Below are 24227 nucleotides of genomic sequence, written 5' to 3' on the forward strand. Positions count from 1 at the left end.
ATGAATCCTTCTCCCAATTGTAGCTTTTCCATAGTGGCAAACAAAAAATCCCAGTTTAAATTGTCAAACGCTTTTTCAGCGTCTACAAAGAAGAAACCAACCTCTTTGTCACAACGCTTATCATAATATTCAATAGCATTGATCACTGTCCTTAAATTGTCTCTTATTTGTCTGTCTGGCAAAAAGCCTGCTTGTTCCTCCTCTATGACTTCCGAGAGCCACCCCTTCAGTCTCTCCGCCAATATCTTCGTAAAAATTTTATAATCATTGTTAAGTAGTGATATAGGTCTGTAATTTTTCACGTTAGTCAAATCTTGGCCCTCTTTTGGGATCAATGATATATTCGCTTCGCTCCAAGTGTCTGGAATTCTTTGATCCCTAAAAACTCCGTTCATCACCTCTTTTAGGAATGGTGCCAGTTCGTTGGCCATTGTCTTATAAAATTTAGCCGTAAGTCCATGTGGCCCTGGCGCCTTTCCTAGATTTGCAGATTGTATTGCCTTACTTATTTCCTCATCAGTTACTTCACTATTCAACTTATTTCTCCAAGCTTCCGAGATCTCTGGAAGTTTGGTTTTCTCCAAATATGATGCTATTGATTCTTTGGTTACTTCTTTTTTATTATACAGCTTAGCATAAAATTTATAAAAGGCTCTACTAATGGTAGTCTGCTCCAGGTACGTTTTATTTTCTTCACAGATTTTATTTATTATTTTCTTTTCCCTTTTCTTCTTCAATTGCCATGCCAAATATTTCCCAGGTTTATTAGCACCCTCAAAAGCTTTTTGATTCAGTCTTTTAAGGTTCCACTCCAATTCTTTATTACTCATTGCTGTTAACTGTTCTTGAAGAATTTTAATTTCCTGATGTATTTTCTTTTTCCCTGGTCTCTTTTTTAACTGTATTTCTTTGGCCTTTATTTTCTCCTCAATCTCTTGTCTTTTCTCCTCTTTCTTTTTCCTTGCTCTGCCATTTAAGTCCATTAGTATGCCCCTTACAACCGCCTTGTACGCGTCCCAAACTTTACTGGTTGGTACTTCTTTATTCACGTTATATTGTATAAAAAACTTTGTCTCTCTTCTCAATATTTCCATATTTTCACTTTCCTGTAGCAAGTCCTCATTTATTCTCCAGGCTTTCCTTTTTCTCCTTTTTCCAAATTTCCACATAATTGGATTGTGATCTGAGCCTACCATCGGCATTATTTCTACCTCCTTAGTCCATAACGCTAAGTCCTTTGAGGCCCAGATCATATCAATTCTTGATAATGTAAGATGCCTTGCAGAATAAAAAGTAAACTGTTTGGTTTTAGGATATTCTCTCCTCCATACATCTTCGAGAGTCTCTTGTTGAATCAACTCAAAAAAAAGCTTTGGCAATAGTCCTCTTTTCTTTTGTGCTGTTGTAGTCTTTTTATCTAGTTCCAAATCTGTCACTCCATTAAAATCTCCAGCAAGAATTATCTGGTCATATACAAGATCGTCTAAATGCTTCCTTAAATCCTCAAAGAAGCTTTCCTTTGCACCGTTAGGTGCATAAAGTCCGACTACCAACACTCTCTTTAAATTCCAATTACATTCCACCGCTACAAATCTAGCTTCCACATCTCTCATAACAAATTTTGGCTGCAGCTCCTCTTTTATGTACAACACCACTCCTCTTTTTTTCTTGTTAGAGGCCGCTACAAATTCTTTGCCCAATTTTCCAGATTTTAAATATTTTACATCCTGTTTTCTAATATGGGTCTCCTGCAAACAAACAATATCACATTTTTGTTTTAGTAGCCAATGAAAAATATTTTTCCTCTTATTCGGTGAGTTTAGTCCATTTACATTCCAAGATAATACATTACACTCCATATTCATGGTTTTGTTGGTAAGTCTTTTTCATTGTCCTTGATAAATCTCTCCATCTCCCGCTCAGATCTGATGCGTTTTTTTGCCCCTCCAAACTCAAAGGACACTCCTTCCGGTAACTCCCATCTGTATCTGATATTCATGTCCTTCAAAGTTTGAATTAGCACTCTATATTTTTTCCTGTCCAGTAACACTGATCTGGGCAGTTCCTTCATTATGATAATCGTCTTGCCATCAATCTCCAATGGATCTTGAAATTGTTTTGTCACAATCCTCTCTTTCATGTTTCTAGTTGTAAACTGCACAATCACATCCCTTGGTAGTTTCCTCTGGGTTGCAATTCTCGAGTTCACACGGTACGCCACATCTAGGATAGCCACAATTTCCTCCTCCTCCTTCCCCAGGTAATCAGCCAACACCTCAGTCATCTGTTCTTGCGCTGACTTCCCTTCCACTTCTGGCAGACCACGAAAACGAAGCTGCTTCTCCATGTGTTTAGTTTCTGCAACTGACATCCTCCCCTTCACCAGTCTCATCTCTGTTTGTTGCGTTTCTATTAAATTCTCCATCGCGTCTTCTACTGTTTTAACTCTCTGCTGCGTTCCTTGTAATTCACTACTAATCGTTTCCACGCCTTTTTTCACTTCTGACAGCTCCGACTTTACTGTCTGTGTAACTTCTTTGACCTCTTTAATAAGCTCCCATTTCGTGTCCTTAAGTTCTTTCATCATGTCTATAAGCTTTTTGTCCAAATTTTCTATTGCCGATTGCCACTCTTTTTTCGACATCGTGGGGCTTGCTTTAGCTCGCTCCCACGAATCTGCTCTCTTCCTTAGCTCCGTGGCGTATGTTTAAACGTTTTCCTTTTTTTCAAATGTCCCAATCTTTGCCAAAATTAATTTTTTGTATCCAAAATGTCGGGCGTCTTTTCTCTATGGTTTCTCTATGTTATTGTAATCCAAGATGGCCTACTTCCTCTTCCGCTGAAGCCGCGACCCTTCCCTTTTCAAAAATGGCGATTCCCTACTTCCTGTCCGTCGGCAAGGGCCGCTTCCCTCCAGCCACTCTATTGTTGTTACGCACTTCCTGTCTCCCGTCTTCCCACAGCAGGTCTCGCGACGGTGTCTTTTTCCCACAGCTCCAAAACCACAGGTATTCAAAACAATAGTCCGATTTTTGCAATAACTTCTTTAAATTTAGTCTCTTTTAAAATACAACTCCTGCCGAGTCTTCACCTCCTTTTCACTAGTCTGTTGCAGTTTAAAAATCTACTTTCTTTCCTCTCTGTTTTTATCAATCTGTCCCGTTTCAAGAGATAGCGATCTTTACCTTCTCTTCAACTTTCTCGGGTTGTAATCGCTGTTTCGATCTTAAATTCTCCTCTCGACTTCCCTCCCCGATCGAAGCTTGGGTATGTAGGTCTTATGCCAGCCGAATTGGCCCCAGAACTGCCGCAGAGATTATAGCCGACCCGTCGCAAGGTGGGACCTCAAGGATTGGGGGGGAGACTCCTTGAGTAGAGCCCCCCCTCATCCGAGATCTAGCTCACCCTAGGGTCTTGAGCGTTCTTTGCCTGCTCCCCGCCTGAGAGCAGTCGGCCGCGGGTTATTTTCACCCCTCCGGCCGGTTAAAACGGCAGTCCGGTCAGCTCCGCAAATGGAGCTGCGTTAGACCTCCATGAATCCCAAACCGGAAGAACCCAGGCCTGTGTGGTTTTGGACTAATCACTCCTTCCAAGCACGACCGAGGAATGAGAGCACTGTGTTCCGAGGTACCATCCCGATAGAATAAAAGGAAGGAGTTACAGGGTCCTTTCTACTTTCTTTAGTGGTCCAGTGTTGCCATTTTTAGAAATCAGAACCTCCCCTCTTCCTTGCTCATATAAATTTAACACATGTCATGGGTATGTTTTGCTAACTGCCAAGGCCTTATATGAGTATCCAAGACCCTATAGTAGGCTGGCCTAAGGTGCAGGTGGGTGCTTATTCATGAGGATAAGAAGCTATCCTGTTCCACCTCTTAGAGGCAAACCGGAGAGAACAATGATACAAAATTTCCCTCAGCTTTCTTAGAGGCTGCCCAGAAAAACCCCGTGAGTGTTCTGGGATCAAGGAGGGCAGCAGGCAGCTCTGTGCCTTCTCGAGTCCCTTTCCAGCTGCTTTTTTGATGCTGTTGTGACGGCTGGCAGCTTTATCGAGGCGCTCTGATTAAATGAAGCATTGAGTAAGTTCAGAGCAGAATGTTGCCTTCCTCCTAATTAAAAAAATGCGTATGTGTGGCTGTCAGGATGTTGCTGATTAGTTTGTGCTTTCCTGGGGGTCCGCTGTACTGTCCTTGGACAGCCTGTGCAGGACAACCTGCAACTGACTCAAGGTAGTAAGAGGTTTGGGGGAGAGTTGGTCTTTTGGCATGCTCCTCGGTCCTAGGGAAGCATCTCTAGCACTTGCAATACTTGGTTGTCTTCAGGGCGCCTAGCAGTAAAAGCTTCAGCAATTATGCATTCAGCCCCAAGCAGTCCAAAAGTTGGTCACCCTAAATTTCATACACAGCAGGCAACTTCTGACAAGGCCATTTTGCAGCTGAAGGGGAGCCTTCTGGAAAGCTGGCTGCAGGATAGACTAAGTCCACTTGCCACGGTAACTGTATGTATGTGCCATCAAATTGCAGCCAGCTTACGGTGATCCAGCAAGGGCCTTTCAAGGCAAGCGAGAAGCAGACCTGGTTGGCCGTTGCCTTCCTCTGCAAAGTCTTCCTTGGTGGTTCCCCATCTCAGTACTGACCCTGCTTAGCTTCTGACATTTGACCAAATTGGGCTTTACCACGCCACCTTCCCTCCCACAAAAACCATAGGTCAGCTGAAATAATACACTTTGTTTGGTAGCTGAAGTAGAGCAGGACAGAAGCCCCTTGGAAGTCCTGGAAAAGAGAACCAACCTGCCCTGCATATCTACCTTTGTTGTTGGGTCCTTAGTTGCTCAGGAGAAAAGCAAACATAAAAATATCTCAAATAATCTGAATGGGGGTGGAACACAGAGTAGGAACTCTGAAAAGGCACAATATCTCAGTAGGTTCACATGAAAGGAGGTGGTCCTTGAGACAACCAGGTCCCAAACTGATTGTACCATACGTATAATGTATTTATACCCATGGCAAAGATATCCCATCCCCTATTAGTATAAGAAAAGAGGCTATAGGTGGTCAGGTATGCTGCTGATTGCATTGAGTCAGCTAATATCTGTTTGGACATTAAAGCTTTAGGGTGGGGGATCCCCAACCTTTTTAAGCCTGTGGGCACTTTTGGAATTGAGACAGGGTGGTGTACACAATCACAAAATGACTACCGCAGGAGGAAGAGCCACACAGAGAGAAAGTCCATACGTCAGGTGAGATGTTGGTGGGCATTATGTTGGGGACCCCCGCTTTAAGCATTTCTGTAGTAATAATGTGGTGGGAATGCTCTTCAAGGTTTCTGGTCCAAGCCGGCCAATTTACCAGCGTTCTGATGTCTCCTGTTCAGGCAGGTCTTGTACAAATGCTAAAAGAGCAGACAGTGTTTGGCTCAAGGTTAAGGGCCATCCTCAGCTTACAGAACCTTATAAATGTAGTCAGCAGGAGTGCTTCCATTCCACTTAATACTGACTCTGGCATTTGGACCTAATTCTGATTAAATGTGTGTGGAGACTTTGCTTCCAGGAGCCCCATCTATTTGCGTACTCCTGGCAGTTCCACTCAGCATTATCAGTCATTCCGTTTTGGTCCCTCTCTCACTTGCCATCGACTGCTTGGTCATCTGTTCAGGCCAGGTGTCTCCTGAAGTGTTTAATGATTGCGTTTCTGGTTTCTCTGCTCCAGGCTCTGGGTTTTATATTTGCATCATATTCCATTTTGTTTGAGCCCCTTTTCCTTTCATCATCAGATACAATTCCATGGTGCACACAGCCAGGTCCTCTGAACAGGCTGTGTCTTCCAGTGAACTTGAGGGGAAGGCAGGCAAGCTCATAATTGCAATGTTTGTTTGGGTACCAGAAGGACATGTTTTTATCTTGAGTTCTTGAGCCCCTAATTTTTGTTTTTGTTGCATTTCAGCCTGATTAGCTTTTGTAGCTTTCTTTTTTCCCCTTCTGCTACTTTGAAGTGAACCACTTGCTGTTCACCTCTGATTTAGAGATGGCATTTGTATAAGACTGTTTCATGCAGCATAAGGATGTTGTTATAGAGACCCTGGAGAGTTTTAATGAATTTCTGCCAGGAATTGCATGAATTAGATTTATGAAAGGCTTTTGTACTTGTGGCGTTTGTTTAGGCTGTTCAAATCAGTTTCTGTGTCATTCATTGAGATTATTCTTCAAGCTTCTCTAGGTTAACATGGTTTTATGATAAGTGCTAGAAGCTATCGCCAGAAGGTGTTTTTGTTTATTTTTTCTCTAAAAGTCCGGAATACCAGCTTTGCTTTGAGTTCACCTTCTTCTGTCTACTCACAACTTTGCAAAGATTCTTTCTATAAAACAAAATCCCCAGTTCTTCAGCAAGATTGGGCTTCCTAAACCAGGAGGCTTTAGTATCTCAGATGAGAATTTATTGAACGATTTCTTCCTTCACTGTGGTATGTCTCCCAAGAATGATTTCGAGGTTGCTTTTTCAAAGATTTTTTCCCCCATGTCTGAGAAACATTCTTCGAAATCTGCACCTGTTCAAATGTAATGGTGTAGCTACCCTTATTCTATATGTGGAAACGTGATATCAGGAGGTGATTTTTCTCAATTATCCTGCCCTTCCGCCCTTCAGATGAAGTTTTGAACCAGCTACTGTGAAATGGAGCACGTTTTTAATGTTGGCCTTGTCTTGCAAACCTTCAAATCCAACAGTTTCTGGAACTCACCATTTGTCAATTTGAGAATATGAGGAATTTTGGGTGGTAACCCAGCAGGGTTGTTTCCCCAGCAGGACCCCCCTAAGGCATGATCGTATGCCTTCAGCTAGGCAGAGATGAATTGAATCCAGTGGCTCACAAATCAGTCTCTCAGCTGCTATATTACACTCATTCTGTGTTCTCAGCCACTTACGTTTTCAACATTTTCTGTCTGTTGTTTTCCTGAACTCTGTTTTGTCTTTTATCTTGCAGGTTCAGTTGTCCCGGGCATTGGAAGAAGCTGGCAATCAGAAGAAAAAAGCAGACATGGTATGTTAACGTTTTTTTAAAAAAGTAAACCCTTTGCAGTGGACGGCAGCTTGAATCGCCTTTGAATGTTGCTCATCCAAGATTTTGTCAGCAAAAGGCTTTTTACAATGAAGCAAGGTGAAAAAGATGACATAACCATGGGGGAAGGCACACATAATCGCAATATGGGCCCTTCTCAGGGTTGCTTTGGCCATGTCGGAGAACAGAAACATATTCTGTTTTGCTAGCCTTCTCCACCTGAAGCCCAAAGATGTGTCCCCCCAGGGACAGTAATGTTCTTCTCGTGCTGTGGAGTGCAGAGAGTACCTGTAAGCTTCCTAAAGAAAGTGCAAACCTTTCTTGGCTTAAGGCGAGATGAAGAAGCGGTAGTCAGTCACACCTGTGCTCCTGTCAGGCTACGGATGACAGGCTATGGCAGATAGATCCCTGTACCATTGCAGCAAGAATTCCAGGCTCTTGGTTAAATGGTTTTATTCAGAAATCAGATCACTTCCACAGATATGTCCATAGGATTACTCAGAAGCAAGGTTAGCAACTAAACAGTAAGAAACCGGTTGACAGGAATGGTAACGTGGGAAAACCCTTCCTCTTAACACCCCCGTTTACTCCTTCCCCCTCCCAGCAGTAAAACAGGACTTTTGGCGCGAACTCGTCCTGAGAACGTCTCACATATTTGTACTATCAGGTCGAGATGCTGAGAAAACAAGAGATCAAAGTTGAGACATAGCAGTGAATGGGAGTGAGCAGGCTACAAGGTCAGAAGCACTGAGAGTTTCTACAGTCCATTAGATAAGACACCTGCAGCTTCAATAAGCCCGCGAAAGCAAGACAGTTATGGCATTGGCAATATGACATCAAGCATGAAACATTGGTTCAGAACAACAGGTCAGCATTAAGTAGAGAAGTAGAGGCATGGATGGGGCACAGACATGACAGCTCCCTGGCTTGTCCAAAGTGATGCTTACTGGGCAAAAGTCCTGAATTTCTCTCGGGTGGCTTATGTAATGCCACTCTATGGAAAATGCTCTGTATTCACCCTCTTCTCCCTGATTGCATTGCCACCTTATAGATAGAGCTTGAGGGTTGCATTGGATTTCCTGTAAAGGAGTCCTTATTTTCATGGCTTAAACGATTTGTACATTTCACGGCACACCCTCCTGATGCTTCGATACTGCATAATTAAACCTCGAAATATGAATATGAATAAATAGCCTGGTTGTGTTCAAGAAATAAATTTGTGAATCCCCTGTGGGCTGTGAACAGAAAGGTGGCCTTTTTATATCGTGTCAGATGTTTCCCTGCGGTAACTACTTATTCTTTTGGAGTTGCTGGAGTGAGGTTTCTGATGAGATGGTGTATAATTTTCTGCAAACAAGTTTCCACAATGATATTTCTCTCCTCCTCCTCCTCCCCAATATTATTTAGTTTAGTCCGTTGTAACTTGTGCACCCTCTTGCTGGGGAACAGGGCTGTGGTGGCTGTTGTTTTTTTTAATGCACAACTTGTTTGTTCAGTGCTATTCTTCATATTTGCAAATAACTTGCAGGTCAGTTTCTGGCTCATTCATCCTCATATTCTGCAAATGAACAGTTTTACAAGGTTTTATTCTGGGAACATTTCAGCTCGATCAAACTCAAATAGAGCACAAATAAATAGTGTGAGCATTAAAATGTTTATGGACACTGAACTTGATATTCATGGAAGCCAAGTGGCCGTGCTGGGCACAAGCTGGCACAGAAAGAGATTGATGCAGCAATTCTGGTTAAAATATGAACTGAGGAAATGACTGGGATAGCTAGCCACTTGCAAGTGTTCTCACAGGGTATGGAAATTTAAGCAGGTTCACTGCAGAGGACTAGCCCCCAATCTTTCCCTTTTCAGCAAAAGAAGGCAGCTGTCCTTAAGTTAGCCTCAGTCTGTGCTCAGTGACAATACATCAGACGAAGAGCTGCCAGCAGTTAGCCCTCAGATCGACCCAGCTGCAGCTGCCCTCGAGTCAGATGAAGGGCAACAAGAGATTAGGTTACCCACTGATTAGAAAGCACAGCCTACAGCTGAGACAGAGTCAGTGTCAGCAAACTCTAAAGCAGTTAACAAGGCTGCAGAAGCCACTCCCAGTCCACCCAGCTCTCCTACACCCTTGCAGCGCCAACGCTGTCAGAGATGTGTAGAGCTGTAAGAACGTAGGAGGAGTGCAAGACTCATGAGCCATTGCCAATGAGTAGTTTCAGGATGACTGCCAAGTAATTGGCTTGGAGTTTAGCTCGTTAGGACTTGGGCATAAAAATGACTGGGAGAAGCAGCAGTTTGTGGATGCAACAAGTACCTTTTACGGCTGCTCCACTTGCCTTGCTGTTACTCAACCTCTGGAACTCTGACCCTTGGACTGGACCTGACTTTTAGCTTTTCTGGAACCTCTGACCTTGGACTGGACTTGCGCTTGTTATCTGGACCTCTTGACCCTGGGCTGAACTAGCTTGCCAGGTTCCTGGAATCCCTGACATTTGGACTGGACTGTGATTACTCTTTGCTGCCTGGTCATCACTCGCTTCCAAACTCCGGCCCCTGGGGGACTATGCCGGTACAGTAGCCTTCCTGCTGGATATTGGGCACAAGGCCAAGCGCCATTCTCTAACACATGCCGTTGGGCATTCTTATTAGGAGAACACACATTCCAGCTCTTTATCTTGGGTCCTAGCAGCCCACAGCTTCAGCCTGACATAGGCTTGCCAGGTCCCTTGCTATGGTGAGAGGCCTCCTTCCAGCAAGCCTTGCTGTCCACCGCTGCTCCAAGGAGAAAAATAAAATTAAAAACAGTGGCATCACAGGTGTCACTACATCATATCCAGGTACAAACTGGAAGTAGTGAAAGGGTAGCTCTAGGAACTGGTGGATTCCTAGAATTGCAGTGATTCCTAGAGATACCCTGTTGCCACTTCCAGCTTGTGCCTGGTAGTGGTATTGGTGATATTAGTGACATCATACGCGTGCTGCCTTCTCCTGCTGCTTGGCCTGGAAACCTTTGTCTGACATTTGCTGAACACAATCAACAAATTTTACCCTTCATTTTCTGGATGAATAGAACAATCGGTACAGAAAGCACAGTAACCCTTCAGAGGTTAAAAGCATCTCCAGCATCTCTTTTCCCCCTTTTTTCATTCTCTATTCCCTTTTATTAATTTTCTGTTTTATTATTATGTTTTTGAAAATGAAAAATATAGTATAAAAAAGCATCGCCAGGGTGAGCCCATGAAAGGATATCTCCCCCCAGCACTAATGGTGCCGGTTCATTCTGGCCAAACCGTTTAATAGGCAGTTCTGTCCCCTGACATTTCCTGCCTATCTATTAGTGGTAGGCCACTCCAGACAACTTTGGATTTTGGGCACCCTTGCCGTTTCAGTAACAAGCTGCCACACGTGCACCGTAAGTCTGCCCACTGAGCTGGAGCCCTCCGTTTTCTTTTGCCGTTCCAAAATCCTGCCGGGCTGTGGAACAGACAGCCATTCACGAAGGGATTCACTGCTTTCTGGTCGAAGGCAAGAACTGATTTTAATGAAGATGCCTTGAGAAGGCAGTGGCGATTCTGCTGGGCAACTTGTTTAGCCTGAAAGCCAACCGATACCTTTCCGGATGGTGTGGGATTTGCAGGTATCTATTTGGGAGGCCTCTGTGCAGAAGAAAGATTTGGCCAAGCGATTCTTGCGCCTGTTATCTCTCTCTCTATTGGAGCATTGCCAACAAGAAGCGTGCGAGAACGTACATTTGCATTACTTTTCCTTCCTCTGAGCTCTCCTTAGTGTGAAAAAACTCCTGATCTGTAATCAGAAGGAAGAGGAGAGCACAGCATGGTGGTTCATCACCTACCCCGAACCCTACTGGAACCTGTTCTTTGCTGTTTCTCTGAGTCAGATGAAGATCTTTATTTTGTTCTCTTGTATAGTCGGCCATTTGTTCTGTAGATATATTCTGTTCTCGTACACGGAGATGTGTCATTCTCACTTCTATAAAAGGCATAGGGGAAAACATTATTTTGTATTGATAACTGCTGTTCTTCTGTCAGGCCACTTGGGGGCTCCAAGCATTTGTGGCACCAGAGACTCCCTCCATGTACCATTGAAAGTACCCCCGCCCCCTTATGATTTACTTCAACAGTTCTGTGTTTCATCCAAATTGGCCTTTTTGTGAGACTTGTTTTAGGTCAGAGGTTTAACAGTTATTCCTCTGATGTGGATACCTTATGACTCTTCCTCCTGCCCTCCCCTTCCCTCCCTCAAAATCTGTTTTCAACACCTCCTTTCTATTATTTCTCCACGATCGAGTCTTTGTTAGGTTGATGCTAAGCTACTGTGGCTGGGGAAGGTATGAAAATGCTGCTCCCTGCCCTGTGTTCTGACAAATGTTGATATTGCTTTTCACCAGTTACTCCTACGTGTGGGCCTAAACTCTGTGGCTGTTGGTAGAATGGCAAAAAACAAAAACCCACCCTGTCAGGTTCTATCACATGGCTGGCTAGACCTTTCAGATTTTTTTTTTGGTGAAGGGAGAGACTACTCTGAAAATAACATCCTTGTGCCTGCCCTCCCAAAAAAAAATGTTTTTTCTCTTGCTTCCAAAGCACTGGAGCTAGGAGACGTACGCAAAAATTGTGGGCTGGTTGGATTTATTTCCCAATTGAGTTTAGTTGTGAATTGGCAGAAGAGGGTTTGTATCTGTATTTTTCTGTCTAGACTCCTAAATGTGTATTCTTGGAAATATTCTGGTACCAGACCTATAGACTTAATGTTATTAACCTTCTCTGCCTCCTGCAAATCCCTTACCATGGGCATCCTCGTCTTCATATTAAATAGGGAGCAATTATTTCAAATTTCCATCACGGTCCTGGAACACTGCCTCTATTCCTCTCTGTCTTCCTATAGGAAGTATCTACCAAGCTAAGTCAGGTGTGTGTGTGTGTGTGTGTGTGTGTGTGTGTGTGTGTGTGTGTGTGTGTGTTTTAAGGCATCTGACAGCAAGGGCAAAGCATTCTTCCCCTCTTTGCTAAAGTGTTTTTGAAATAATTATACTGCTGTAATGGCCTTGCTTGGCCCTAACAGATAATTGAGCTTGGTATTGACCTTCACAGAGCTTCATGTTTATGTTGGCAGCGAAGTGGCAGTGGAATCTGTGGAGGTCCATTTCTTTTATAACTCCCTCTTTTTCCAGAGAAGCACAAGTTAGCAGTCTCCGTTCACAACAGTCCACGGCAGAAGATTGGGCTGAGAGACTCCACCGCTGAGTAGGAATGTGGAGCTCAGTTCCAACTGGCCACACTGTCTGTTAGCACCACCTGGCAGGAGTTCTAGATGTTTTAATCAGTGACTCAAGGCAATTCTTTTCATTGTGCCTTTTTTTGAAGGAAAGGGACATTCGTAGCTCAGTTATAGGGTAGGTGCTTTACATTTTCAAGATCAAAGGCTAGTAAGATCTCTTCCAGCAGAGCTGGAGAAAGTCTTCTGTCTGAGACCTTGGGTGGCCAATGCCAGTGAAGGCTAACAACAACATTAACATTCGATTTATATACCGCCCTTCAGGATGACTTAACACCCACTCAGAGCGGTTTACATTACACCCACTCAGAGCTAGTTGCATTGCATTATATGGACCAACGGTGTAGAGCTTCATAGCACTCTTTATCATTTGGATGATGGCAGTGAAGAGTGATCTGTTAGAGGCACTTTTCTTTCCACACCTGTGGTGGCACTGAGCGAGATATCTCACACACAAAGTTGCCTGGTACACATCTGACCCTTGGTCTGTTAAGACCAAGTAGTTTTATCTACTTGGACTGGCAGTCTCTCTCCAGGGTCTTAGGTGGAGTTAATCCACTTAGCTTACTACTTGATCCTTTCAACTACAGATTCCTAGGATTGAACCTAGGACTTTCTGTGTGCCAGGCAGACACTCTTCCACTGAGCCACAGCCCTGTCCATTAAAGGAGAATGCCTTTTCATCGCCTGAGAATCCTTCAGCTGGGGGTGCCAGGTTCACTTTGAGCAGGTGGAAGCTTGGTGATGTTGGCTACGAAAAGGCATCATCACTCTTGCTTTGTCCACAATTACTGTATCAAAGGGTAATAGACCTGCTAAACTAACTGACACTGTATATTCCAGCACATGATTCAATTATGTGTCTGCTAAAAGTCAGTTTACTACCGTGGGGGGAAAAAGAACTTTAAACAGCTACAGCTAATTGCAGTTGACAAGACAAAGGCAGTTTGACTTTCCAATATTAATTAGCAAACCCATACTAATTAGCTTGTATAAGCACAATTCATGATTCTTTCTCAAAATGCAATTAATATTGCAACCGAAGATGTCTCTGTGCTGTGCTGCCATATCATTAACATACTTCACCCTAATTAAGCGTGGTCGGTGGTGGCTGGAGAAATAAGTTTGGGATTATAGCCATTCAGAAACCACTCTCATATTTCATACCCAATAGTGGGGAGTGAGCCCTAGAATTTATTTTCTGACGTAAGAGGGATTAACCTCCAACTCTGTGCTGGGTAATTATAATGCAACAATATTCCGACCTCTCTCTCTTGGCTGTTGTATTTGTTTTGCATGCGTGTTTCCCTGCAGCGCAGCCTCCACAAACCTGCTCAAATATATTGGTTCTTCTGTGGGTTGTATCGTAGGCTTCTGAAGAGGAGGTCACCTTAAATTTATCTCCAAATTTGTGAGTACAATGATGTCCAAGTAATTCCTTTGCACATCCCCTACGAGGGATCTGTGTATTGTGCTGGGTGTCCAAGAGAGACAAGGAAAATTGCTGGCCTTTGTAATCCCGACAGAGAAGAACCCTTTAGTTTTTTCTTGTTCACAGAAACCAGAGTGAAATCCGATGCCAAAGAGCCAAGCTACAAGTGACGAACTACACTTGCCTGGCAAGTGAGCAGACTCGCGTGTATTCCTCCCTGTTCACTTGCCATTCACTTGCTCTCCACTTGCTCAAGTGGAGCGCAAGTGAACGGCAAGTGAACAGGGAAGAATACACGCGAGTCTGTTCACTTGCCAGGCAACTGTAATTCGTCACTTGTAGCTTGGCTCAAAGGCAGCAGTCTGTATCTGCTTGCCCACCTGCATCGAGTGCAGGGATGCTGTGAGAAAAGCCCTTTAAAATCGTGGCCTGAGACATCTGATTTTCCTGCCCCCACCACTGTTTTTATTTTGTAACATGATGAAGAGTTCTAGAGAACTCAAAATGTTGCACATTGTCTGTTGTCATTTTGATTGGTCCTGATAAAAGATACTAGGTAGGAGGACGGCATGGGATAGCCTAATCTTGTCAGATTTCAGAAGCTAAGCAGAGTCATCCCGGGCTTGGATGGGAGACTGCTGAGGAAGGTTGGGGTTGCTGTGCAGAGGAAAGCAGCGGCAAACCACCTCTGCTTCTCACTTGCCTTGAAAGCCCCTTTGCGGGGTCGCCGTGTGTCAGTTGCCACTTGATGGCATTCATGTATATAATAAATGGTATTACATGGACTGTGGTTTAGTTTTGGATTTGGATTTTGGACCTGCTCAGCAGCAAACTATTTTTGTTCTCATAAGGGTATTGTTCCTAAATGCTGATTGGCAGGTGTGGTCCTGGCAGCTCACCTTCACTGGTGTTAATGCGAGAGCCAGTTTGGTGTAGTGGTTAACAGCGTGGGACTCTAATCTGGAGAGCCGGGTTTGAGTCCCCACTCCTCCGCTTGAAGCCAGCTGGGTGACCTTGGGCTAGTCACAGTTCTCTGGAGCTCTCTCAGCCCCACCCAACTTACTGGGTGTTTTGTTGTGGGGATAATAATGACATGCTTTGTAAACAGATCTGAGTGGGCATTAAGTTGTCCTGAAGAGCGGTATATAAATTGAATGTTGTTATTATTATTATTAGTGCATTGCAGCAAGCTGGAAATAAATAGTTTTGGTATCAAGTGTGGTTACCTTGTTGCGGAAAGTCCATGAGCATGTCAGTTCATATATGAGCCTCACTGGCTGACTAGCTCCTTCCCTATAAGTAGAAGTCCCACAGTTGCTGAGCTTTGCATACAGATGGTCTCAGGTTCAGTACCTAGCATCCCCTTATAAAGGATTTATAATAACACAGGAAAAGCCCTGAGGGATTAGATCAGTGGTCCAAGGTCATCATTACTCAGAGGCAGGCAGTGGCAAACCGCACCTCTGTTCAAAGGTTTTCAAGGCAGGAGATATTGAGAGGTGGTTTGCCATTGTCTGCCTCTGTGCAGCAACCCCAGACTTCCTTAATGGCTTCCCATCCAAGTACTAACCAGGACCAACCCTGTTAATCTTCAGAGACCTGACTAGGAGACTCTACATGAGACATCTTACATGGGGATGCTCAAGTGTAGGGAGACTATGAGGCTCTCCCTGCAGCTGCCTTGCCTTCACATCCTCAGCTGTCATGACAGCAGCTCCTAGCGGGCAGGTTGGGGGTCCCAAGCCTCAGAAAGGGAGCAGGGCGGGTTAATGTCACCCGGAAATCCCCTGTTGCTCCCTTGGATGAGCTCTGACTCCTGCGCTCTGTGGTCAGATGCTTTCCACTTCTCGGCTTGTTCTAGACTCCCTCTTTTACCACCCTACCAATCCTAGCTTCTACCCCCTAGACCCGCCCCCAGCACTCTAGCTACTACCCAGGCTGCCCTAGGCAGCCACACCTGTTGCCGCCTGCCGCTGTTACCAGCTTCGTCGCTGCTGGGCATCTTTTGGCCCTTCCCTCCTGTCCTGCCTTGCTGTGGTGCTAACGCTGACCCTTGTGCCTCCCTTGTCTAGCGGCCCCTCCTCTCTGGTGCGAGGTGGCCGCCCTACTTCCTGTTTTCCTCTGTCTCTGCATGGCGGCCTGTGATGGCTCTTGCCCCCCTTGTCCTTCCCCCTGTCCTGGAGCCACCCACCAGCTGGCCCTCACCCCCATGCTGCCTCTCCCAGGCCGGCCTGCCGCATCTCTTGAACTTCATGGCAAGCAGCGGGCCCATCATCGCAGCCAGGAATCCAGCAGACACTAGGACCCTGGGGCCTTTGTTGGGCCTGCTTGCTGCCCCTGCTCTGTTGGTTGCTGCCATGGCACCTCCTTTGCCAGTGTAGTTTTAAAAGACAGAGGTGGGGGAGATCGCTCCTCAGAGGGTTTTCTAATTTCATCTTCACCTCCTGGAAGGCTCTGTCAATTTTGCCTCCCCAAAATTAACAAATCCTCCCAGGAGCGATCTCCACAGGTTCTGTCTTTTTGAACTACCCTTGTGTAGAGAAGTGAAATTAATTAGATCTTTTATCTTTGTCTTTTAAAACTACGCTTCCTGGCTAACATTGTGTCTTCTTACACTTGAGTTTCCCCGTATAAGATGTCTCGTGTAGAGAGACTCTAGATCATAGTAGCCTGGATCATCCAGATAAGGACTATGAGTTTGGATAAGAGCAGTTCAGTATGTTTGAATTATCAACTCTGTAGATTCTCAAGTATATGGAATATTTGGGATAATATAATGTTGGTGTGGATCCCATCACTCTACTGAACATAGTCTGAAGTCTTCCTCCAACCTATGAAAACAGATTATGAAGGGTATGGAATACAGATTATTAGTATAGGTTGCTAATAATTGGACATTGGAATAAATGTGAATGCTAGCAGAAGACTCTGAAATGGTTGAAGGGGAGAGCTTCAGGAAACGGGGAGTTTTAGGTTCAGGATTTAGCTGATAGAATCAGACTGTAAAAGTGTATTTCTATTTCCTGCCTTTCAGTAGTATGTGAAGATTGAGATACCTTCATACAGTAGATGGAATCTTAATACAGTTCTGATGACTGACTTAGATATTAAACTCTGGAAGCAGCAAGATGGCCATGAACTTTTTATCTTGCCAGATTTAGCACAATGTTGGCAGGTCCCCCCTTAAAATTTACAAGAGTTGATCAGAAGTGATAGGGCCGAATTATGAAAAGGAGATTGTTGAGCTGTGTAGATCAATACTGTATTGTGATATGCAGTGTGGATTGGGGGAAGAAAAATAGAACAATTCTGAATGGAAGGTAGAATTACAAAGAGAAGCACTGTTTTGTTCAGTACCAGGAGAATTAACGTTTATTCTAAAAAGTTCAAACCATTATTTTCTAAATTGATGACAGCAGGAAGATAACAAAAGTCACGGTTAGCATTTCTTCTACATCTTTTAAAATGTTCTATGTGACTTGTTTCTCTTCTGAGTTTTCCAAAATAAAATTCAAGTTTGCATAGTTAATCATGCAAATGTTCACACTTGTAAAAACTTTTACTTCATTTGTCATCTGCCTCTGTTGTTGAGACTTGAGGCGGATTTCAGAGTTATGAAAAGACGATATGCAGAAAACAATATCGTACAGGCAACAGGTGATGCAAACAAACTGGATTAACCAAGTAGAACAACCGTGAAATAGATCATGCATCATATTACGCTGGATGTCACAATTGGAGAAATGATTAATTAGGTGGCAATATGGGCAAGGATTGCCATCCCATACATTTATTTGAGCATGTTGCCAAGTAGGCCCCCTCCCCTGCTTTAAGGCCTGCCATGAACTGTGTTAAAGTTTCCTGCGTTGCTGTTTTACTGCTACACCAAAGATTGCCCTGCACGTGTGTGGTCTGTTACACGTGTCAGTTTCCTGCCTGCGTGTCAATTGCCTTACTGCTGCAATAGACTGTGTAGTTCCCTGACTCCATGTTTGGATAACTACACAAAGGACTCTCTTTCTGGGCAGCCCTGCCCTGACCTGTATCTGGATTTCCCAGTGTGTGTTTGGACTTTATTACAAGTGTGCCCCGTGCCTGCAGTGCCATCTGCCACGGACCGTGCCTGTTCCCTGCTTTGGACTGTGTTTTGTATGCTGTTCCCCCTGCCTCCATGGAAGCCTGCCTCATATGGGCCCAAGCCGCTGCTAGCAGCCGGGCGCCTGCCGGGGAAACCTCCAGCGAGCCTGGCTAGGTGCTCCCTGGTCAGTTCCGGCCTGGAGCCTCCCGCGGGTCGGTCCCTGAGCTTGCCCTCGCTACCGGGCAGCCTGCTATCCAGCCCCAGCTATGCCCAGCCGGCATCCATGTTCTCAGGCACCCAGAGGACCCAGAGGAAAAGACTGCTTTGGGAAGCCATTTCGGCGAAGCGGGCACACCACGTCCGCCGCGAGAGTACCTCGCCCCGCTCTGCATATCTTAGGAGCCGCCCCGGAGAAGAACTAAGTGCCGACCATCCCAAGCACTTAGAGAATGCATCTCAAAGAAACCTCCGCATTCCAGAAGCTGATGACATCAGGACAAGCCCTGTCCGCTGGAACATCCTTTCAGCCCACTTGGATTTCCCCCTCCCTCTTTTGTCCCCTCTTCCTGAGGTGTCACTTATCACAATCTGATTACTAAAGTGGCCCATCCAAGCCATTCAGTAACCCATTAGAACCTTTGTTTTAAACTGTGAGAACCACCAAGTACAGCACCAGCCCCAGGGTACGTTTTGGGGTACTTAAGCTGGTCTCCCAGACCACACATTGCTTAGGCCATTCCTATCCAGACTTCCTTGCTGTCCGTCTGTGGTCCCAGTGCTGGCATTGGGCCACCCTCGCTGCTGTGTCTCTGCTTCGCTCCAGGATTGTGAGTATTTCCCTTATCATCGTTGGGAACCCGCTAATGCGAAAGTCTCTATATTTCCTACTCTGTGTTTCTTAGGTCTTGTATGTTCTTTGTATGCTTGTGCAAGTTTAGGCTTACGCCACACTAAATACACGTGTTTGGAACCTATTTGTAGTCTGCCTCTTTTTCACTAGAGTGTCTGGGATCGGGACCTCCGTAGACATAGGTTAAGATCCGCGCTAAATTTTAAGTTACAGACTGCTACAGCTAATTCCCCATTATAATAAAGAGCAGTTCTGGTAACAAGCAAAAGGAGAATTTGCCAATGTTTACATCAGAGTGCTGAGAAGAAACTCATCTCACGTAACAGATCTTGAGTATCAGCTCCAAGTAATGGGCCTGCCATTTCCCAGAGTGCATAGTATTCCATGACTGTCTGAGTAGCAATTCCATACGTCCAAGCAAATTCAGTGATCCGCTGTCATCCTAGGACACTTGCAATCTACAACCCTTTCCGAAGAGAGGGCCAAGCACGACATACAGCCTGAGATGGTGCAGAGCAAGAAGAAAAGTATTGCTGTGTCAGTCTGTGTTTTGCATATACCACAGTACCATAATTGGGGAGGGAGGGTGACATAGTTAGGTCCGTTCTTTAAAGTTTACCCTGACGTGCTATTTTTTCAAAAGGAAATTAGATAAATCCTTGTTCATACGGAAGCCACAGTTTCTGGATGCAAGCTCTTCCTCTGCATTCGATGGAGTTCATATGCTGATCTGTCCATTCTTTCTCTCTTCCTTTTGGAAATCTGTTGGGAGCAGGCATAGCACCTATCCTCCCCTCCACACACGCACACAGACTCGAGTCAGTTAAAATGGATGGTCCTTGGAAGAATTCCCCTCTGGTGGCTACAGTGCATCTGCTTCCTGTTCCCTCTTTGGAAATTGATGTAGAAGACCATGTTGAAGACCCATGTAGAAGACCCCGACAAAATCGGAGCCATCTGTTATACATTAGCAGAGGTGGAACATGTACAGACAGAAAGGCACTAGAACCTTGAGGAGGTGAATGTTAATGAAACATACGGGGAACCTAGAGAGTGAGCAACTATACTGCGTTTCCAAGCAATGCTTTGATTTGGTGTTGTTGTTGAAGGACTTGGTTGAACCAGACCTTCTGCCTAATAGACTAAAATTCTCTCTCTGCAGCCTGCATTAAGACAGACTTGTTGGGTACTGGAATTAGGATCTGGTCTTCCAAATCTCTTTGGGATTCCTCTAAGAGTCTTCCAGTTTAGCTAGTTCTAGATGCAAGAGAGATTTTTTAAATTTTTTTGTAGAGTGGTGTTGGAAAGTTCTCTTTTAGATATGCTACACCTCATCCTGAGCTTCTAGATTATAAACCTTGGGTGAGTCCAGTGGTCCTAGCGGTCCAGCACCCTGATTTCCACATTGGGTGGTCAGATGCCCTAGAAGACTGTAGAAGGCCCACAGCAGGGGCATACAACTTTCCCTTTCCTGCCCTTTCAGAACACAGATGGTTATAAGCTTTCGAGAGTGACAGAGTATCTGATTCAGGGAGCTTTGACCCTTGAAAGCTTGTACCCTGGGAATCTTGTTGGTCGTTAAGGCGCTACTGCACCTTGCTCAGGTCCGAAAGCCATCTTTCATTTTACGTTGCTTCTGTATGCTCTTCAGAGATGTAGCATCTTTGCTGTTTGGCAGATGACTGGGGAAGGCAATGGCAAAGCACTCCATAATAAGTCTGCCAAGAAAATGTCGTGATGTGATGTCCCCCCATGGCTCAGTAATGACTCGGTGCTTGCACAGGGGACTACCTTTAACTTTAATAAGCAAATAGATTCAAACAGATTTGTCAGGAGAGAGTTCCAGAGCATAGATGCTGTTGCTGAAAAAAAACCTGTCCTGTATGGTCCCCTGTTTAACTTCAGAAACTGGAGAGACCACAGAGCAGGGTTCCAAGAGAGGACCCCTGACCACACAGGTACATCCCCATGAAGAGGTGTGATCTTACTTGGTCTCAGAACACTTAAGGGTGAATAGAAGTGCTTTGGATCGAGCTTGGAAAGCCCACTGAGCCCACTAAGATGGCAGAACGCTGGAGTTACATGCTCCATCGGCCTAAATCTAGCTAGGGCAGCTTTGTTTGGTGCCAGCTGCACAAGGATGTGGCTGGCATACCAACTTACTTAGAAAGAGATACTCCAGGCTATCACTGACACACAGAAATGGAGGAGAGCCTTATCCTTGTTCAGGGGTCCCCAACTTTTTTGAGCCTGAAGGCATCTTTGGAATTCTGACACAGGTTGGTGAGACAGCCACAAAACAGCTGCCACAAAATTGGCTGCTGCAGCGGGTGGAGCCATTGACTGCCATAGCTTACCTTCAGTCACACTGTGAAGAGCCTTTGGCTGTGGTGGCAGCTTCTGCCAGTGCAACATTTAAAAAAAATGCACAGCCAATCAGAAGCCTTGCTGGGCAAAAGCTTCCACTTGGCCCTACCCACTTCCTAAAGACACTTGTGCACCAGGAAAGGTGTCAATGGGAAACCCACAAGCACCACATTGGAGACCCCTTAGAGAATCTGCTGCCTTATCCAAAATGAGTTGCAGAGATAGGGGTGTGTAACATCTGCTCTCCCCGCTCCCACCCCCCCATGATGGGCATGTAGGGTGAAGGTTTTGGGTTGCCCAGGCTTCATATAAAGAACGAACCCTGGCCTTGAATACCCCCACCAAGAGTATTGTGAAGCAGACAGAAGCTGACAGATTTGAAGGACCTGTTATAGGCTAATAATTGCTTCTCTCTGGATGATTCCCAAAAGCAGTCGTCATTCTGGCAATGTCCTGCTATCATTTTTATTTCCGTATATGCTCTGCGATGAGAGATGCGGCTCATAGCTTTGACGTGCACTCACAGTGCTTGTGCATAATTGATTAACGGAAGTGTCTGAGGGCAACTACTGGCTGTTTAAATGCATGAAGGATAAATGGAATCTCAATGTTCAGAGAGAGCAGACCTCCAAGTGCCTGATTTTGCAGGCAAGCAGTATGAGATGTCCACTGTCATCGTCAGTGAGTCCTGCTTGTGAGTCCCAGAAGCACCTGGCACGAGAGGAACGTTTGACCCGTTTCCAGCAACTACTCATTTAACTGGAAAGCTCACTTGATTGGTGTGCCCAGATCCACTGTCCATTCTGTACAGTGGCAGACGTGCCGGGGACTTACAGTTCAATTGGCACTGCCCACTTGGCTGACAACAGGACACTAGTGCAGAGCGAGGAGCAGCAGAGTGGGCTGCCAGTTCTGGCTGAGTTCTGGGTATGATTGTAACCTGCTTGACACTGCTTCGCTCTTGCCGCCGGGTTAAAGCTTTGCTGACCCTCATATTTGGTGCACTGGCGACCCCCATTCCCCATAGATGCTGGTTAACAGCATGGTGTCAGGGTTAGAGTGTCAGACTAGGATCTGGGAGACCCAGATTCAAATCCCCATTTGGCTGTGGAAGTACGCTGTGACGCCTTGGCCAGTTACATGCTTCAGCCTAATCTACCTCATAGGATTGTTGTAAGGATAAAATCAAGAAGGTGAGGGAGTTGTAAGCCAACTTGGTTCCCTGTTGGGGAAAAAAATGGAGTATAAATGAAGCAAATAACAAAACTAGGGCAGAAGCGCATCTCGCTGCCTTCCATTTAGCTATCCTGCTTCTCTGAGTAGCAAGGATAGACCCTTTGCCCTTTTCAGTACATTCATGTAGACAGAGTGGGGATTCTGTGAGATTGTGAAATACATGTCCTTTATGTAAGTATGATTGCATTTGCTGCTGCTGTTTCTTTTGGATTGTTTGCGCCGTGGCTCTTTACTATTTGGGGAATATTAGTATTCTTCAAATACCTGAAAGGTGACCTGTGCTCCTGCCGTGGCATTGCTTTCACATTGCTACAAGCACCCGGTTTATAATGATTGTACCTTACAGGTCTGTTGATCATACAATAAACTTGATTCTTATTCTTGCAAATGCTAGTCCTGGTTCAAGAAAATGCTAATAATAACAACTGCGCTTATATACCGCTCTTCTACACAGATTAGTGCCTCACCCAGAGTGGTGAACAAGTTAGTGTTATTATTATCCTCACAATACAGTTGGGGAGCTGGGGCTGAGAAGAATGGCTTACCCAAGGCCACCTACTGAGCTCATGGCAGTAGTGGGATTCGAACGAGTGCCAATTCACAGCCAAACTACTTAACCACTGTGCTAGAGCAGCTCTCATGTAGATGTATTCCATTTGGGGATACCCCTGTGATCACTGAGGGGAATCACCTGTGAAGGTAGAGAAGCTACTGCAGGCTCCCAGCAGCCCATTGTCAGCTGCAGGGGCCAGCTGCTGCAGAACCAGGTGTGTATGCACACTGCAGGAGGCGCAGTTTCGGTTGTGGGCTGTAGGTCGGCTCTAGTGTTAGGGGTGTGTATTGAAATAGAGATTTGGCAGCTGCGGGTTGTGTAAAGCCTTCCCTTGTCATTCGTATTTCAGGCATAGGTTTCTCCTTCCCAAGACAGCCTGGTTTACATGCATTTAAATATTTATGGATTTTAAATAGCTTCTTGAATTGTGTTGAGACTTGTCATCAAAGGCAGCCTCTTTCTTCAGTGTATCATGCTATCTCTCCACAATTCACTTCTGATTTATGTTTGCCTGCTTTAACAAAAACAAAATAAAATAAACCCTGCTCTTTCCCAATGAGGCTTTAAAAATGTTTTATCAGCCCATTATTAAATAAACCTTTTAAACATTTATAATGGATTCAACTGCTTGCGTAAAAAAAAATCATGTCAAAGTTGATGGATGGGGAACCTTCATATGCTGTGTAAATGTGCTCACCTCAGCTGTTTATTTACATTGTGGGTAGATGGTGGTGCACACTCCACCAGTAGCTCTAGATCTGCACATATGGCATATACACTATCTTCTTTAGAAATTAAATTATAGGGGGAAATGGTCCATGGTGAGCCTTTAAGAGAAGTGGGATAGAACCCTCCTGTTGACGTTGACCCAAATCTGTCTTGCTCTCTCTGTGCAAGAGAGGTACGGGTGGAAGCTGGTTAGTGGAGGGCACGTGACTCAAGAGCTCCCTATTTCAAATCTTCCTTCTGTTGCAGACCAGTGAAGTCGGCCTTTGGCCAGCTAACCTTCACCTCTTCTTCTCAAACATGAAGACAATCTTACTACATAATTGAGAAAGTGTATTGCCGACGACTCACCTGGATTCCAAAGCGCAGGCATGCTCTCCAGTGCCCCTAGCAGGGATTAGAGGCGAGTCGGAGGAGGAGGCTGGTGCAGCAGCATGCTGGGCTGCCTGCTTCCCACCCAACCCACACCTCCAGTCCTCCTGGGCTGCTCCAGGTGGGCTAGCAGGCACAGAGGCACTTGATTGCCTGCTTCCCTCCCCCACGCTGTGCAACCCATGCCTTCAGCCCACCCAAGACAGCCCTGAATGGAGCTGATCTGGACAGGCTGGCAGGCACAGAAGCACCCGATTGCTGGTTTCCCTCC

The 24227-nt window shown here is 45.2% G+C and overlaps 1 protein-coding gene across 5 annotated transcripts in view; it reads left to right on the plus strand.

Annotated features, from left to right (window-relative positions):
* Window positions 1–24227, plus strand: part of MAD1L1 (mitotic arrest deficient 1 like 1) — a 545441-nt gene that overhangs the window by 248031 nt on the left and 273183 nt on the right. For all 5 annotated transcript variants that reach the window (XM_054992881.1, XM_054992882.1, XM_054992885.1 and 2 more), the window contains one exon: window positions 6979–7035. In XM_054992881.1, the coding sequence (XP_054848856.1) occupies window positions 6979–7035 (57 nt within the window). The remainder of the gene's footprint in view (window positions 1–6978; window positions 7036–24227) is intronic.

The sequence above is a fragment of the Eublepharis macularius genome, chromosome 12 (genome assembly GCF_028583425.1).
Source record: "Eublepharis macularius isolate TG4126 chromosome 12, MPM_Emac_v1.0, whole genome shotgun sequence".
Lineage (NCBI taxonomy): Eukaryota > Metazoa > Chordata > Lepidosauria > Squamata > Eublepharidae > Eublepharis > Eublepharis macularius.